At 36.5% G+C, this 17596-nt stretch overlaps 2 protein-coding genes across 2 annotated transcripts; one reads left to right on the plus strand and one right to left on the minus strand.

Moving 5' to 3' along the window:
* On the plus strand, positions 501-5526 carry LOC18791674 (probable disease resistance protein At4g27220). The gene is made up of 4 exons (XM_007221540.2): positions 501-640; positions 1614-1768; positions 1878-5007; positions 5118-5526. Exon 3 carries the CDS (start codon positions 1878-1880, stop codon positions 5001-5003), a length of 3126 nt encoding a protein of 1041 aa, XP_007221602.1. The 5' UTR covers positions 501-640; positions 1614-1768; the 3' UTR covers positions 5004-5007; positions 5118-5526.
* LOC18789150 (protein FAM135B) lies at positions 6834-15643 on the minus strand. The gene is made up of 15 exons (XM_020569077.1): positions 15142-15643; positions 14953-15038; positions 14092-14246; positions 13501-13565; positions 13219-13413; positions 13033-13087; positions 11029-11271; positions 10794-10927; positions 10182-10371; positions 9948-10007; positions 9615-9869; positions 8878-9136; positions 8597-8802; positions 8246-8296; positions 6834-7576 (listed from the first exon to the last, which is right to left on the minus strand). Exons 1-15 carry the CDS (start codon positions 15315-15317, stop codon positions 7286-7288), a joined length of 2421 nt encoding a protein of 806 aa, XP_020424666.1. The 5' UTR covers positions 15318-15643; the 3' UTR covers positions 6834-7285.

Consider the following 17596-nt stretch of genomic DNA (forward strand, 5'->3'; position numbering starts at 1 on the left):
TTTAACCCACCAACTAACATCATCCATCAAAATTTTCCAACCAAGTTTAGCCAAAGTCCTTTATTAAAGAAAGAAGTAGGCCTGAGGGTCCTCTCAAAATCACTTCAGCTACAAATCCGTTACACCATGTTGTACATTACTTTATTGTTAGAATTAAAAACACAAACACAAGGCAAAATTGTAGCAATGGTCCCTCGACTAAGACCCGACTTTACTTTTTGTCCCTCATGTTGCAAAATTGTTATGGTCGTCCTTTAATTAGATCTTGTGTTGCACAACTAGTCCTTTTACAAACACTAACATTACTTATGAATATTCATTTTACAAAACTGAAATTACTACAAAATTATTTTTAATAAAAGTTGAAGGATATGATGCGTTAGGTGCTTTGCCTGGATGTGAAGTCTTCAAAATGCCAATGTCTGCTTTTTGGTCTTAAATGAAGGTAGAGAATCCTTCAAAACATCAATAATTGCTCCAACATTTAACCACATTTGCTAACTTGGTATCTCTATTTTTGATTTTGTAATCTCGACGACCAAGCCTAAGCCTAAACAAAGGTTTACTGAGATCTGTCCAACAGTCCAAGGCACACAAGTTCTAACAACTCTGCAGCTAAGGGAGCTCCATTGCTCGTAAGGTTAGTAACCTCAATCAGAGTTTTTTAGTTTGTAATTCCTATCATCCCATATGGTTGTTTCCATTTTCATTATTTTTAAAAAAAATTCCATTGTGTTCTGCCTAAAAAAAGGAAAAAGAAAAACCAAACATAAAAAGATGGCAGAAATAACTTTGAGATTGGTTAGTCCTATAATGCAACTTGGTCAGTGGTTATGGAGTCGAGCAAAGCGTGGGTTACCCCATTACAATGAAAAAACAAACCTATCCAAGCAGTGTTACACTGGCGAAATCAACTCAAACATATTTAAGGCACGTTTGCCTATGCACTCTCAATTTTAACGATTACATACCCTACGCTTTCAATTTTTTGCAATCTGGTTCCGTCGTTAACTTCAACATATTTTCTATTAATTGCTTGCATGGTAGGCATAAGTCTCACATATTCGCTTATTTCGATATCAGTTGAAGAGTATTTTCGGGTAATTGGTGTCTACCCGGCCATGAAGAGCACATTACACGCATTAATACCAAATCATTTTTTTAAAAGCAAAATAACCTTCAATTGTCATTGAAAAAAGTGAATATCTGGCTTGCCAGACAAGAAATTAACGGAAATTTTGACGATGAAATTAACGGCATAACCATATTGTAAAAAATTGAAAAGCGTAAGGTATATAATCGTTAAAATTCTGAGTGTAGAGGTAAACACCTTATAGGTAAAAGTTCATAGTACTAACTTAAAGATATATTTTTTTTGGGTTCGAAAATGAATCCCTCATTTCATTACTTCACAGAAAGATTAGAGAAAACACACAACAAGGGCCCAAACCACACAAATGTAAACAAAATCCATAAATCAAACCCAAGAAAAGGAGGTAAGAGAAATAAAGAGATGCCCAATGGCTTTTATTTATGTGTCTGTTTTTTATATAAAAATTTCCTGGCTCGTGTATAATCCTTGAAACGTTCAATCAAAGTCTGCTTTTTGGTAGGGTGAATATTCTGCTAATTGGCAGTCTCTACTTTTGATTCTGTAATCTTGACGACCAAGCCTAAGCCTAAACCAAAGTTTACTGAGATCTGTCAAACAGTCCAAGGCACACAAAGTTCTAACAACTGAAGCTAAGGGAGCGTCATTGCTCGTAAGGTCAGTAGACTAAATCACAGTTTTTCAGTTTGTATTTCCTATCATCCCATATTGCATTGTTTCCCTTCTCAGTTTTCATTTGTGTTTTGCATAAAAAATAAATGAACAGATGGCAGAAATTATTTTGGGAGTTATTGGTCCCGTAATGCAACTTGGTCAGTGGTTATGGAGTCCAGCAAAGCGTGGATTGGGTTACATGGTTCATTACAAGAGAAACGCAGAGTCTCTCAACCTTCAAATTGAAGAGCTTAAAGTTAAAAAAAAAGGTAATCAAAATTTAGTTGATGCGTTTCAACTAAATGGAGAAGAGCCTGAGATTAAAAAGTGGTTTGAAGATGCGAATAAGGCCATAGCAGATGCTGCACAATTAACTGGTGAAGTTGCAGCAAGTAAAAATTGCATTAGCGGGATGTGCCCGGATTTGAGATGGCGTTACAATTTAGGAAAGAAAGCAATGGAGGAGAAAGAAGCAGTAAACAAGCTACTAGAAAAGGGAGATTTTCAAACAATTTCTGTTCAAGTTCCACATCCCATTGAAATTGAGTCCACAATGTCGACTGGTGGTTTTCAAGCATTTGGATCAACAACAAAAGCCATGGATCAAGTCATGACAGCGCTGAAAGATGATAAGGTCACTGTGATTGGGGTCTATGGAATGGGAGGTGTCGGCAAAACAACCATGGTGAAACAGGTTGGTGCACAAGCCCGTAAAGATGGACTCTTTGATCATGTGATTATGGCTGTCTTTAGCCAAAACCCCGACATGATGAAGATTCAAGGCCAACTTTCAGATATGTTGGGCTTGAAATTGCAGGAGGAAACAGAATTGGGAAGAGCAGGTAGATTGAAGGAGAGGATACTAAGGGGAAACAAGACCCTTATAATCTTGGACGACATTTGGAATGCATCACAAACTTTGACTAGCATTGGAATTCCCAGCCCCATTGAACTGCAAGGATGCAATTCCAAAGTCCTGATAACCACAAGGAGATTGAATGTTTGTCACGGCATGGAGAGCAATGTAAAAGTACATCTCAATGTCCTATCTGAAGAAGATTCCTGGACCTTGTTTGCGAAAAGAGCAAGAAAGTCTTTTGAATCAGTCCCTTTCTATGAAGTGGCGAGAAAGGTAGCTCGTGAATGTGCTGGTCTTCCAATTGCATTGGTAGCAGTTGCAGGGGCACTTGGAGATAAAGACTTTGATGAGTGGAAAGAAGCAGCTCGACGACTGGAGATGTCCCAGCCTGCCAACCTTGAAGACGACGGAGATGTGTTCAAATGTATAAAGTTAAGCTATGAGTACTTGAAAGGCGAGGATGCCAAGTCATGCTTCTTGCTTTGCTCCCTATTCGCAGAAGACAGTCATATCGCCATACAAGACTTGTTTAGTTACGGGTTTGGGTATGGATTGTTTCGAGATGGCAATACATTGGAAGGAGCCAGAGCCAAAGCACGTACAGTGACCAAGTACCTTAAAGCTTCCAGCTTGCTTTTGGACGGGGAAAGCGAAAAATATTTGCGCATGCATGACGTCATACGAGATATGGCCATATTAATTGCATCATCAGAAGAACATGGCCATCGGTTTTTGGTAAAAGCCGGTTGGGAATTAAATGTCTGGCCAAATGATACAGATGAAGGCTGCTCTGCAATCTCGCTACAGGATAACTGTATAAGAAAGCTTCCTGATGAGTTGGTATGCCCAAAACTCCAAATTTTACTTCTAAATGATAATTCTACACTAGAGGAGATCCCAGAAGCTTTTTTCCAGAGTCTGAACGCATTAAGGGTCTTAGACCTTGCCGAAACTTCTATTTCAATACTACCCTCATCGTTCAATTTCCTAATAAACCTCCAAACATTGCATCTAGATGGATGTCCGGACTTAAAGGACATTTCCGTACTCGGAAAACTAAAGAAACTTGAGATTCTTAGTCTGAGATACTCTGGATTTAAAAAATTTCCAGAAGAAATAGGAAACTTGGCCAATCTGAGGTTGTTGGATTTGAGTTGGAATTCAGAGATAAACATAATTCCATCGAAAGTGATATCTAGGTTGTCTAGGTTAGAGGAACTACTCATGGAAGGTAGTTTTGGAGACTGGGGGGGTAAAGTTGAAGGGGCAGGGGAAAGAATTAATGCTGGCTTCGATGAGTTAACTTGCTTGTCGTACTTAAACATTTTGTTTGTTGGAATTTGTAATGTAGAACGCATTCCTAAAGACGTTGAGTTCCTTCCAAATTGGGAAAAATTCTTCATATGTATCAAGAGGGAATCACTCCCGATGGATTATTTTACGCATTCAGATTCAGATTGTTCAAGACTATTGGTCCTCGAGACAACAATCGATACCTTGCCGAGTTGGTTTAATAGTGTGGTGATCGAGAGAACAGAGGAAATATTTTATAGCGAGTGCAGGGGATTAAAAAACTTTCTTGTGGAATATGCCACGAAGAGATTACATGGATTGATTTCTCTTCGTGTCGAACGGTGCCATCACATGCCAAGTTTGATGAATACAACCACAACATTGGTTCCGAAAAGACCTGTGTTGGAGAAGTTGGAAGAGTTGCATCTCAATTGGTTGAATAACTTAAAAGCGTTATGCGTTGGTGACTTACCGCATGGATCTCTAGTCAATCTCAAGTTATTGGAGGTGACAGGTTGTGAAGCCTTGGAGGGCACACTTCTCCAACCGAATTTGTGGCAGAAACTTCAAAATCTGGAAGCACTTAATATTCAAGAAATGTCTCGTATGGAATATGTGTTTGAGTCTGAAGGGCCAAAACAAGAACAGGCTGCTTTTAGAAATTGGAGAGAGATGACATTGGCATATCTTGGAGAACTGAAAAGCATATGGAATGGCCCAGCTCAATATGCAATTTTCCATAATCTTAAGGTTTTGACAGTATCTGAGTGTAGGAAATTGAAGACCATTTTCACAACAGACGCATCTCACTGTCTTATGCAACTGGAACTGGAAGAGCTACGAGTATATAATTGCTCTAGTTTGGAGACAATTATTGGAGCAAACGAGGGAACATTAGAGGACAAGATCATTTTTCCGCAACTGAGATACATATCTTTGCGGAGGCTTCCAGAATTGAAAAGCTTTTATAGTGGTGGTGTTGAGTGCCCTTCATTGGAATACTTGTGTGTGCACGTGTGCCATAGCCAATTTTCTTTCTCTGCTTCTGACTTCCATAGCCAGAAGCAAGTCCGAGTAGTCCGATGAAAGGGTACGTGTTTTCTTCTTTAATCTATACTCGATCAAAACGGGGATTTTGCTTGAAGTAATCTGTAATTGTTAAGTTCTTCTAACTCTCCTGTTTAATTCAACTTCTTGCAGATAGTATTAGTAGACTGATTGATAAACACCCAAGGTATTCTGATCGATCAACTTCTCTAGCTAGTGGCATACTATTTTAGGTGCACTCGCAAGTTCGATAAAGACTGCCAAACAAGTGCAAAAAAAATTGAAGATGATTCGCCTTGTTTGATTTGGATCAATTACATCTTTGCATGTGTTTGATTTGTGATACAAGTTGTTACTATTGGTTCGACTACCACATATTTCACTTTTAAATTAACAAAATTTCAAACATGTATTTAGGAGTCATTAATTTCTTTTTTTAAAAAGGACAGAAATTATTATTATTTTAATTAGGCCTATATCCTTTCATGCCCTAATGTAAATGAGGGGCAGATGAAGATCTGGAAGGGCTTCGGCTTTATCATTGTAATTGAAGGAATTTAAATGTTTTTAGGCCAACTCATTTATTGCAAAAAAAAAGTGATACGGTTGGGTTGTCAACCATTCAATGATAAACTCAAATTGGCCTATCTTCATGAACTAAAAAGCATATGGAATGGCCCTGCTCAATATGCAATCTTCCATAAGATCAAATTTTGAGTGTGCAGTACTGTTGGAAATTGAAGAGCAAGCGAGGGAACATTGAAGGACAAGATCATTTTTCCGCAATTGGGATAGCAGTGTGGTGATCGAGAGAGCAGAGAAAATAATTTACAGTGAGTGCGGGGGATTAAATAACTTTCTTTGCGGAATATGCCACAGAGAGATTACATGGATTGATTTCTCTTCGTGTCAAACAGTGCAATCAGATGCCAAGTTTGATGAATACAACTGCATTGGTTCTAAATAGACAAGAACAGGGTGATTTTAGAAAATGGAGAAAGATGAAATTGGCCTAACTTCATGAACTAAAAAGCATATGGAATGGCCCTGCTCAATGTGCAATCTTCCATAACTTCAACTTTTGAGTGTGCAGTACTGTTGGAAATTGAAGAGTATCTTCACAACAGACGTATCTCAGTGTCTTTTGCACCTGGAAAAGCTATGTGTAGTTGGTTGCTTTGGTTTGGAGACAGTTATTGGACCAAGATCATTTTTCCGCAATTGGGATACATATCATTTCTGGGTCTTCCAGAATTGAAAAGCTTTTATAGTGGTGGAACTGGTGGTGTTGAGCGCCCTTCATTGGAACACTTGTATGTGAACCAGTGCTCCCAATTTTTAATCTCTACTTGTGACTTCCATAGCCAGAAGCAAGTCCAGAGAAATAGTACGTGTTTTCTTCTTCAATTATTCTACCCAAAGGGCATTTCTTCTCTTCTTGGTCTCCTGAATGATTCAAATATCCCAACCACCCAAGGGATATATTCTGATCGATGAACAAATATAAGGAAGTTCATTGTCTTCTGATTAGGAATATTAATCTTGCAATAATAAACTCAAACAAGTGCAAAAAATCGAAATTCATCATGTTGTATGGACCATGCAGGACCTGTTTTAGGTGACGAGCAACCTAACAAGTGCAAAAAATTGAAGATGTTCAGCCTATGTTCCAGACCACATATCATGCTCAAAGCTAGTTCGCCTATCTTTCACCTTTGAGTTTTTATATTTGACTTTTCTGTAACATATCGACCTATTAATGTCCCCAAAAGTATAGTATAACTATAGGGATGGAGAGGGTAAATTGTCCCTTAAGGCCTGAGTAATATTATATATTTGAGGCCTCAAAAGTATACTATAGGCAATTGACAAAAAGATAAAACTGTAACTAAATTCTTATTACTACACGCCTAAACTATGCAAGTTTCATTTTTCCCATCTCAAATGTCTACTTAAAATACAAGATCCTTGTGACAGGAACTTGATCAAAAGCATAATCACATAATCTAACTAGCCTAGAAAATGGAAAATGTATGGTCCACAAGGAACCTTGCTTGTATACTAAATATTATGTATGGTTCACAAGGCTCGTGGAATACCCTAGAAACTTCACATTCAGCTAAACAAAGGCACAACTTCTACCCGTAAAATGAGTTCTAAGCTGATAATTTACAATAGCCGATTTCTTCAAGCATGTGACGTCGTGCCACATATTCAACACTGTACCTCCAAACACCGTCCTCAGTTGTCTTTGATTGGAGGGAAGGAGATAATCAGATAACGACAGGGTAGAGAAGAAGCTGCATTGCCAGAAACAGCCATTACCGAAACAGGTCTGGGAAAGACCACATGATGAATCTTGCAAAAGTGTCGGACTCCAAAAACTCAATATGAGCAGCCCTTCCAATGAAGGTGTTCAGGTTCTTTCCATACGAAGAGGTATCAAAGTTGATGTCACAGCGTATGAACACTCGATTCTCAGACTGAGGGGCCCGTATCTGGTCCAAGCAATCATTCAGCATTTCCAGAAAAACTTTGCCCTTCTTTGACAAGTCCCATGAAGCAGCCTGGCACATATCTATTCTAGCAGAATGGTAGGGAACATAACCATCCTGCAAAACATAATTAATGATGGTTGAAGCAACTACCAATATCATGAGAACATTTTTTTTCTTAAACAGTACAAACAGTTTAGTGAGATTTTGGTTTTCCATTAGGCACAAATAAATTGTTGCAAATTTCTTATACAATGACAATTGTAAACCTGAAAAGTAGTGTTCAATAAAAGTTCAGCTATCAGACATCAAAATAGATAAAGAATGAAAGAGCTGTTATGAGTTCCTCCCTGGCAAACATTGAATCTTTGGAGTAATGCCCTTTGCCTTAGTAATGTAGACTATGCTCATCATCAAAAAAAGGAAGATTTCACTATTACAAATGTGAAAATCTCACACAACTATTAAACATTGGAAACACAGAAAGAACCTCAAAGAAGGTTGTAAAGGTAGCGGCTCACATGAAAGAGTTCTGAGCAGCTTGAGTTTTTAATTATTTTAGCAGTTGGATCAAAGTCAATGGGTTGTGGAAGTATGGCAAAAAATTCAGGTGGCAAAAAATTCACATCAATTATGAAGGTCCATGGACTTATCAATTGCATTTCTCACATTACAATCAATGGCAAACAGCAGAGAGATGCAACAAAAACAAAGTCTGCAGCGTAAGTTTAATATTTTCATTAAATAATCTTGGTTACAAAATGCCCAGGGAAGCGATCAAGATACCTGTGGTGAAGATAACAGGATTATATGTTTGAAATTCTCAAGTGTCTTCTTCTGCAAAAAGAATTGATTTAGACCATCAGCAATTAAACAGATGACATTGGCCACAGTTCTTTCTTAAAGCTCCTCATTATTTTTGTAAAGAATGTCATATTTGCCTTCAATTAATAGAAAATTATGGAATACGCAATACTATTATTGACATATAGTGCAAACAAAACGCCAGATTAATATCATGATTTTATTTATTTTCCCGAGATCATCAACAGTTATGAGGCAACAGCCTGATGGCTGAGTACAAGTTGTTAAAAGGGAAAAACAAAAAGATGCATCCAGTAATAGAATTCTCAGTACCTTACAGAGCTGGTAAAAGAACGTATTTTGAAGGTCTGGATCATCCGTGAAAGTAAGCTGATGAATACACTGCGTGTTCTTAAGCTTCTTCAAAAGCCACAGCCCGGAGTTAAACAAAGAGTTTGAACTGTATAGATACCCCAAGTGTGGGCCGGATATAGAAAGATATATGTGCAGGTATCTTAGGAATGGCTCCATAATGCTATCTGCAAAAACCATGGCTAATATCAACACCAACTGCGTATAATGGGAAAACATGATGTCTTCTAAATGTTTGATACCTGTTAGCGCCGTTCTTATGATCACATTCCCAATAGAATGTCCCACAAAGCTAAGCTTAATATCAGCTATGCTTCCAGATCTTGAAACTTTATCCATTTTCTTCTTAAGGAAAGAAACTACTTCCTGGGCCAACCTTTGTCCCATTTCTCTGAAGTCACCAGATGTTTTGTCTTCATTTGCCTCTGACATTAGAAACTCTACCTTGGGATCTATCAAAAGCCATTGATTCCGAATAAGTCGTAAATCCAGGTGATGCCCCTGTAGTGTGAGAGTTGTATTAAGTACATTTCAGTGCGTAGCACAAATGAATAGACTTATGAAGCTGTCCATCAACTACACTGGTATAAGTTCTATACTCGCAGCGTAAAACATGAATGGCCACCAAATGAATATTCAAATCCATAAATTACAAACGTTTGACTCACTTTAGGGAGCAAAACACACAATGACTAGCACAACCAATACACTTTTGTGAGCATCACATATACAGTTTTTCGAACCTTCATAAACGTAAGTTATTACAAATAGCTGGCAAGTTTTGACCAAAGGTCAAATGGAAACCCCAACAAACTAAGTTCAAAATGTTAATAAACTTTTTTAAAAAATAATAAAAATAAAAAGTTATGTTGTGGCAACTTTTAACACAATGAAAACATTGGAAGGGGGCAAGGAAAGAACAGAGGAAACAACCAAATGTTAAGAATTTAAGAGGAAGCTGTAAGAGAACAAAACTAGCCTGAAAACCATGCACAAAGACAACAATCTTTAAAACCCGGCCTTTCTTTGGTGAGCTATAGCTGGATCTCTTGTTTACGGATTCAGAGCCAGATCCACTGAGCAAGCCAGGAGAGTTTATCACGTCCAAATTTCTCAAGTAAGAATTCTCACTAGTAGTACGCCTAGGCGCATTCAAGACACGCTCCACAATGACAATAGGAATGCTTGATGGATCCCCAAATATATGCATGTCTTGAATTGACCGATTGTTAATCTGCAGAGAAAACTCCAATTTACAAAAAAATTCAACGGAAGAGACAATACAACTCTCCATCTGAAAGCAAAAGCCCACCTTCATTTGTGCAATACTTCGTCGATGAAGCTCAGCACGGGTAGCAGCAGTCTGGGCAGGCTGTACATAACACAAGTAAGATCCATAAAACATGCATTGAAAAATCTAAATTTGCTGATAACTGAACTGTACATAGGGAACACTGAACAAATCCTTGACATTGCTTAAAACATGTTGGGGAAATTTATTTCGTCAGGTTACAAATCATGCGGTATGATTACTTAGAATACTTACATCATCAGTTAATTTCCACATAGTTGAAACTCTTCTATGGCCAGCACTGTGGGAAGACTCATCACCCCCACCATTGATAAAATGATGAGGCATCTCAACCTTAGAGTAAACCATCCATATTGACCATTCAGCTTTTCTATCCTTAGCCCATGTGTCACGCAAGTATTCCAGTACCTTTGTTTTGTTAAACCTGTAATGAATAAATATCACCATACAAACGAGTACAGATGATCTGGAAATTAGATCAGAGGAGTGAGTCTTTTATTTTTGTGTGGATACAAATAGGAGGTTAATCCAATCACATTGGAAGAGGTCCCGATCATTTTTTAACAGACTATTGATAGGTTATTGACAATAACTTGACGTTGCTATTGCATATCCAGCATATTTTTTAAAAGGGGCATCCTCCCTAGAAGCACCCTCATAGCAGGAGCCCTTCTAGAGACAATGCCTGTTTCAGTAGTACTTACATTTATATATATATATATATATATATATATATATTCCTCAACGGTGGAAGTCTACAATCGGGACCATCATTGTGTATAGCATCATTTTAATTTATTTAAAAAACATAAAAGGACGCAACAACAATATCAAATAAAAACAAACCTGTGGAAGTTTAAAAAAGTGTTCCATAAATATAAAACTTGATCGCCCAAAGAATGAAAAGAATTCAGTAAGGCGCCCCTTGATAAAGGGCGTAGCAATTCACCACTTCCAAATTCTGACGTGCCATTTACTTTCTGTTCAAAAACAGATAAAGTTAAGTGAAAACACTAACCTTAAACCATAGAAATTTCAAAATAAGGATAAGAACATTATGCTGCATGAATTAAGTAAGGACCTCAAGACCATTTTGTGGCTTGCCTTGTCCTGAAACTTTGGCATCTGCTGCAACCAAATTTTCTTGCAGGATAGAATCAAACTTTGTATCATCCATTTTAGATATAAAATCAGTCAAATCAATTGCTTGGTCAATAGCCTTGCTAAGTTTCTGGAGCTCTTCAAGTAGTATGTCACGAGCAGATAACAATGATTTAACAAGCATTATGTCATTCACACCTGCAGCAGCCACTTGTGCTGATGCCTAGTCAATCACAAATTTTCAACTGTAAGTACATGATAGAACAGCCTCTGAAGAGAAGTAGCAAACAAAACATAAATAATAGATTAAGGATACTTGAAACCTTTTATATACATATTAAGAACATAGATGCTAGCAATATGCCCAGATACATGTCAGTTAGAGTTCAAACTTTAAAAGCATCGCAAATTTTGAAACTTTATATTTTTAATTTCAAATCCATTGTTTATAACACCCATCTATGTTTTAGACATGCTCAGTAGCCTTCGCTTTCAATGCATTTCTCAACGTAAATTTAAACTTTCAAGTTTTTCGGGGACTCAAAAACAATGCTTTGGTTTAAGGGAACTGATACATCCCAATGAAACCTCAGTTATCTTTCTAAAATACAATGTTTTCAAAAGCAAGGTATAGAGGTGAGGCGTTTTATGTCTTGCAAGGCGCGTCGTAAGCCTTTCAGCATTAAGATGCAAGCCTTTAGCATTGAATTATTATCTAATATCAAAAGTATAAAATAATCAAAACAAAGTATTAATTGTCATTCAAGAATAATAATCAGCACAGGTGGAGGTGAGGAACTTTCTTCCTCTCATGCAACTTCTTGCTATTTATTATCATCATGATTACCCTACCATGTTTCTAATTCTAGTGCTTGTACACTTGGTTCAAATAGATAACAAATCCTAGAACAATATGCTAGGAGGCTAGTCACATATGGGAAATAACTAACAACCGGGTATGGTGAGCTTACTACAAGCTGGGGGCTTGGACCCCAACCTTCTTTGCACTGAAATAAAGATAAGAAAGGTTAAAGAGAGGTACGGATGTGGTGTAAACTAGAGGTCGAGGTGGAGTAAACTGGGCTGCTTTCATTGGGAAATCAAATTAAATCCTGCCATTTTCTTTTTTAAAACCTTACTAAAACGCCAACTTCTTTTCTCAAATGCACTGTTTCACTTAGGGTAGAATATTTACATGCGCACACACACACACACATATATATATATAATACCAAAACCAAAACGACACCGTTCATCTCAATTTTCTTTCCTCCAGCAACTCTGCCAGCTTAGTGTTGCTTCTTCTGCATCGCATACGCCTGTCATACCCATATAGCACTTACGTATTAGTGCTTCCCAGATCACACAATCCAAATAAAGTAGCTATACCAGATTAGTCGACTCTGCGCAGTGAAATTGTTTAGTCCTTTTGCATCACGCAAAAACTCATTAGCTGCTGTTCATACCAATATGCCATTTCTATGTGGATCCCTGATCTCACATGAAGCAATTTCCAAGGATTGTTTATGACATTCATATAATAGACATCCCCGAGGATATTCCTAATAAAAAAATCCCCAAGCATATTGAATAAATTATGGAAACATAATCTTGACTCTACTACATGGTCAATTCCGTAAACTACAATGCATATACAAAAGCACATGTGTGTGCATACATATGCCCAATCACCTGATGTTTGTGTGTCCCGTTATTATGTGAAAGGCCCTTGGAAAGCGCAACAGGGAATTGATGGAAAACACGTATTTTCATGAAGAAGTATGTGAAAGAGAGAGAGAGAGAGAGAGAGAGAGAGAGAGAGAGAGAGAGAGAGAGAGAGAGAGAGAGAGAGAGAGAAGCAAAGATGACAACCAACACACAGGAATACACTGTTGAACAAGATCAAAGATTCAAATGTGAATAATGTCAAGCCTCACAAAGGCCAGAAAAAAGATCTAGCAGAATTTCATGCATAACAACATACTTGATTTGACCCAGAAAGACCTTCTCCACCAACATCTTCAGCAATGGACGAATCACTGAAATAAATCAAATCCCAAGTTAATTTCACAAAAAAAGTGTGCACAGAATTAGTTTTCAATACAATAAGAAGACTATTTCCAAAAAATGGAGTGCCAAACTGCTTTATAGACTAGAATATGTGACAAACCTGGGTACCTTCGATGGGAGCGTGTAAGAGACAGCTTTCAGTAGACTGATGTGTACTGTAACATCAACAAGCACCGCATGGAATACATCAAAATGGACAGGGCAATAAGAATGCAATCCCAGAAGAGCTTTAGGAGGAATTCGGAATTCATGGACAGCTGCAGGGCTAGCATCCAAAGAAGCCTGCAAGTCAGACCTGCAATTTAAGCAACATAATCACCGACTCTAGTTTCAATTTGCAAACTGAAAAGCGTGTATAAAAATATGAATCATCTCAACTCACCTATTTCCTAATATGGGGGCATGCAGAAGCTCGAACTTCAAAATAACAGCAGATGAGGAGAGACCCTGAAAAGTACATATCCTATTAACATGAATACATTATATAAACACTACATTCTACTTGGACAAAATAAAAAATATAAATCACCAAATTATAGCACATACTTACCCACAAAGATATCCTTGAAAAAAGTAATTTAATTTCTTTTGCAAAACAGGATTTTTTTTTTTTTTAATTTTTAACGAGCTTGACCTTCTGGCCTCTTAGGTTTTAAGAATGCAAATTGTCATAAACTATTCTGACGTCATCAAGGCGGCGAGCAAAAAGTTTGGGCATGTAGCTAATGGGACTTCTCACAATTCAGAGGAAAAAAAAACATAGAGCCAAAAAAACAAGGCTAGTTGTCTACTAGCCAAGAAAAAATGTTGTCATGAATGTCGTAGGCAACCCAGACGACAAACATCTTATGAGGGCCAATACCATCTTCAATAAATTCCGCATAGACAGTTAGATGCTTAGCATGTCACATGTGCGTGAGGACAGAGGCACAGAGAGAGAGAGAGAGAGAGAGAGAGAGAGAGAGATTATTACCTCATATCTCGATAGAGATAGATTGAAAGATATCATGATTGATAAAAAGATATCCTGCCTTGCATATTTGATACGAAAAGGCTGTGTTGAGAAGCTGTTATCTGTATCATCAATCCTCCATACTCCATATACATCATCAGAACCCAGATCAGGAGCTGCCAGTCAAACAGTTTTATTGTCTCTATGCCCTTGCCTCTTAGTTTATGAAAATGGCATCACTTAAATGGGACAAGCTTACTAAATCTCTATTTAACTGAAGCAAAACGTATCTCTATGCCCAAATAACAAAAGTATAAAAACCAGTTAACCATGTAAATACTAAAAACATGAGGATAGCTAGGTTGATCTGTTGACAATAATAGCTGGACCCAGGTAGGTCATGTAAATTTTTTACTCTGCACTTTCAATCATTTTGAATATTAACCAAAGAAAGAGAAACAATAAAACAAGCAATGAAAACCTAGCTCTTAAACTTTTGTTTTTTCAAAATAATATCACTTCTCTTAAACAACAACCAACTTGTAATAAATTGATAAAAGTTCAAAAGGACAATTTATTGACCCATAAATACATACTTAAAAACAACCATCATTGCATCATAACAAGGTAAGATTTGTGCAGTTATACTGCATTGCAAAATTTGGGGTTAACTGATAAGAAACTTAGCAAAAGCTTTCCTACCAACAGACCCACTGACCAAATTTATATACTTCTGACTCTGAAAATCAGTTTGTTTCAAACTATATGCTTACAAGCAATGTACTTAACATATGCTTACGATTTTATTTTTGACTTAATAGTAATCAATATTTTTATATCATTTTGCTCTATAGAAGAAAAAATAACAACAAAAGCCAGTACCTTCATATTGAACAACTCTTGCTGGAGTCCCCACAGAAGTATATTCACTGTCCTCCCATCTCATGGTAATTTTGATTTGGTACCATCTATAAAATAAAAGAAATTGAAGAATACCCACAAATTTAACTTTTAAAAAGCAAGCACGAACAAGTTCAAAATAACAATTGAAAGAAATGCACATAAATATACCCCTGCTGGAAAAGGTCAAGATTGTGAAATCTGTGAATGTAAATAGCAATCTCTTGAACAGAATCCAACATAGCCACCGGCTTAACTTCAGCCGGGGGAGGCTTGGCATCTGGCAACCTCTTTGACGATGGAGATTTATAGTTTAGACCCACAAGCCATCCTAAATGCCGAAACATACGTAATCAAATTCCACGAGATTTGCATCCCTTCGCTTCAACTTCAAACCAAACACAGTGCCAATCAAAGCTCTCAGCTTGCCGTCTTAATCCTCATGTATCAACCATTTCTGAAGCTTAATTTCATTGAGAAATGGCACGATTGTTTTGCCGACCACAACAATGTATCAGTGTTCGCGTGTAGGCAAGTTCACTCTGCGATTTCTAACCCTAGAATTGGCAATCTCGAAATGCTGATTTGCTGGCAGCTAGGGTTCGTAGCATTTAGGATTTTCAACGTTTGCAGTCAGAGAAGGGAAGAAAAACATCACGGACCTTTACAACGTGCATTACGCTAATTTTGTTTATGCGGTTTTACTATTTTCTCCTTGGCGACTATGCCTTCGGTTCTTTTTTCTTCTTTTTTTTCGTTTTTAATTTTTTAGTACTACCGCCCGTAGACTTGTATGTCACGAGAATAACACTATTTTGATATACCTAACTAATCACGCTCTGTTAGAATAACACTATTTTCCTTATCAAGTTTTGTATCATATGAAATTTGACTTTTTTGGTTTAAAGATCACAAGAGAATATTCTTTGTAATTACTTTGTATACAGTATATGTTAAAAAAAAAAAAATTAGTAGAGTTAGATTTCTAACCAATTATGTTATGCCAAGCATGATTAATTTTTTACATAATAGAGCGTGATTGGTTAGGTATATTAAAATAGTGTTATTCTCTTCTCTTAAAAAAAAATTTTAAAAAAAGAGCAATGTTTTGTGAATTACAAATAACAAAACTTGTACAAGCTTGACCAACTATCAAAATTAATTTAACATAATTTTCTTTGGGGGACTCAATCCATAACATTTTACATTCCGATTTTTCTATTTTTTTAGACCAAGTTTATTTGTTTGCCAATAATTAATTATATAAGATTTAATATGTTAAACCACATTTTGAATGTCTCCCCTTTTATTCTAAAAATGAATCGATTTCGTTCATCCCAAATCTTCCAACAAGTTGTAAAAAAAAATATAAAGAAAAAGGAGATAGTGTTGTAAATGCATGAGTTGGTGGATGACCACCATACCTCTTAATATTCCACCATTGGATTTTATATAACCTATGCACTAAGTATTTGTAATTAGTACTTGTAACCTATAGGTATATTGTAAATGATGGTATTCAATCTTCTATCTTGTAAGCCTATAAATAGGTGGTTTTACCAAAGATTAAGAGAGGAATAAACATGGTGAAGCTTTATCTTTAGCATATCACTTTTCTCTACATTTTCTCCCTCTAGTTTTATAACACGTTATCAGCACAACATTGCTCTTGGTATGTTTTCTTTCTCTGAATTTTCTTTCTTCTTATATGAGCTAGAGTCATCACATGGTATAGAGTTTATTTGTACTCACCATCAGACTTCATCATGCTTGTTTAAGAAAAAAATTCTTATTCTTATTACACATGAATATAATGCCATGTTTTTATTTTTATTTGTTTGTTTATTTAATTTTAAGTATGATCTTAATTATTATGATGAGTTTGAATTATACAAAAGATCAGGGGCCCGAAGTTCCGTGATCCTCATCATATAACTAGATTAGGATATAGAGTCCTTTTGATTGAATCAGAACCTGAAGTTCTTTGATTCCAAATAATTGAGGGCGTGAAGTTCCGCGAATTTAAAGAGCACATAAGGACATAAAACTCCTCGATTTTGTATTAATCAAAATCAGAATTCCATGAGGTCTACATATGTCAAGAACTTGAACCAGAAGTTTCGAGTGCATATACATCGATTTGAGTATGAAGTTCAAAGCACAACTATTAATTCAATTTATTTAGATCTACGTATTCGTACCTGAAGTTTCGAATATATATTGATATGAACCTGAAGTTCATAGTTTTTCATGGATCTTAATACTATATATGAACTTGAAGTTCATTACTTATTTGTGCCTATATGAACCTGAATTGGTTGGAAATCCAATTCTTAAACTTGTAGTTTTATCTACATATTGAATCCACATTAATATTGGATTATCTTGAAATTTCATAATCTTTAATTGATTTATTTTATTCCTTGTTTATACCACTTTACTTATTTTATTTTATTTATGTTAGGTTATTAATTAATTTCGTTTTTACAATGGTAATGTTTTGTATTACCGCCCCAATATTGATAGCCAGAGGCGTTTATTGGAGAAACTTCCTACTTTCTTTTGTGGGTAGGAAGTTTATGATGTTATGAACCAAAAGTTCTTGAGGCCCCAATATTACACAACT

This window comes from Prunus persica, chromosome G1, assembly GCF_000346465.2.
Source record: "Prunus persica cultivar Lovell chromosome G1, Prunus_persica_NCBIv2, whole genome shotgun sequence".
In the NCBI taxonomy this organism is placed as follows: domain Eukaryota; kingdom Viridiplantae; phylum Streptophyta; class Magnoliopsida; order Rosales; family Rosaceae; genus Prunus; species Prunus persica.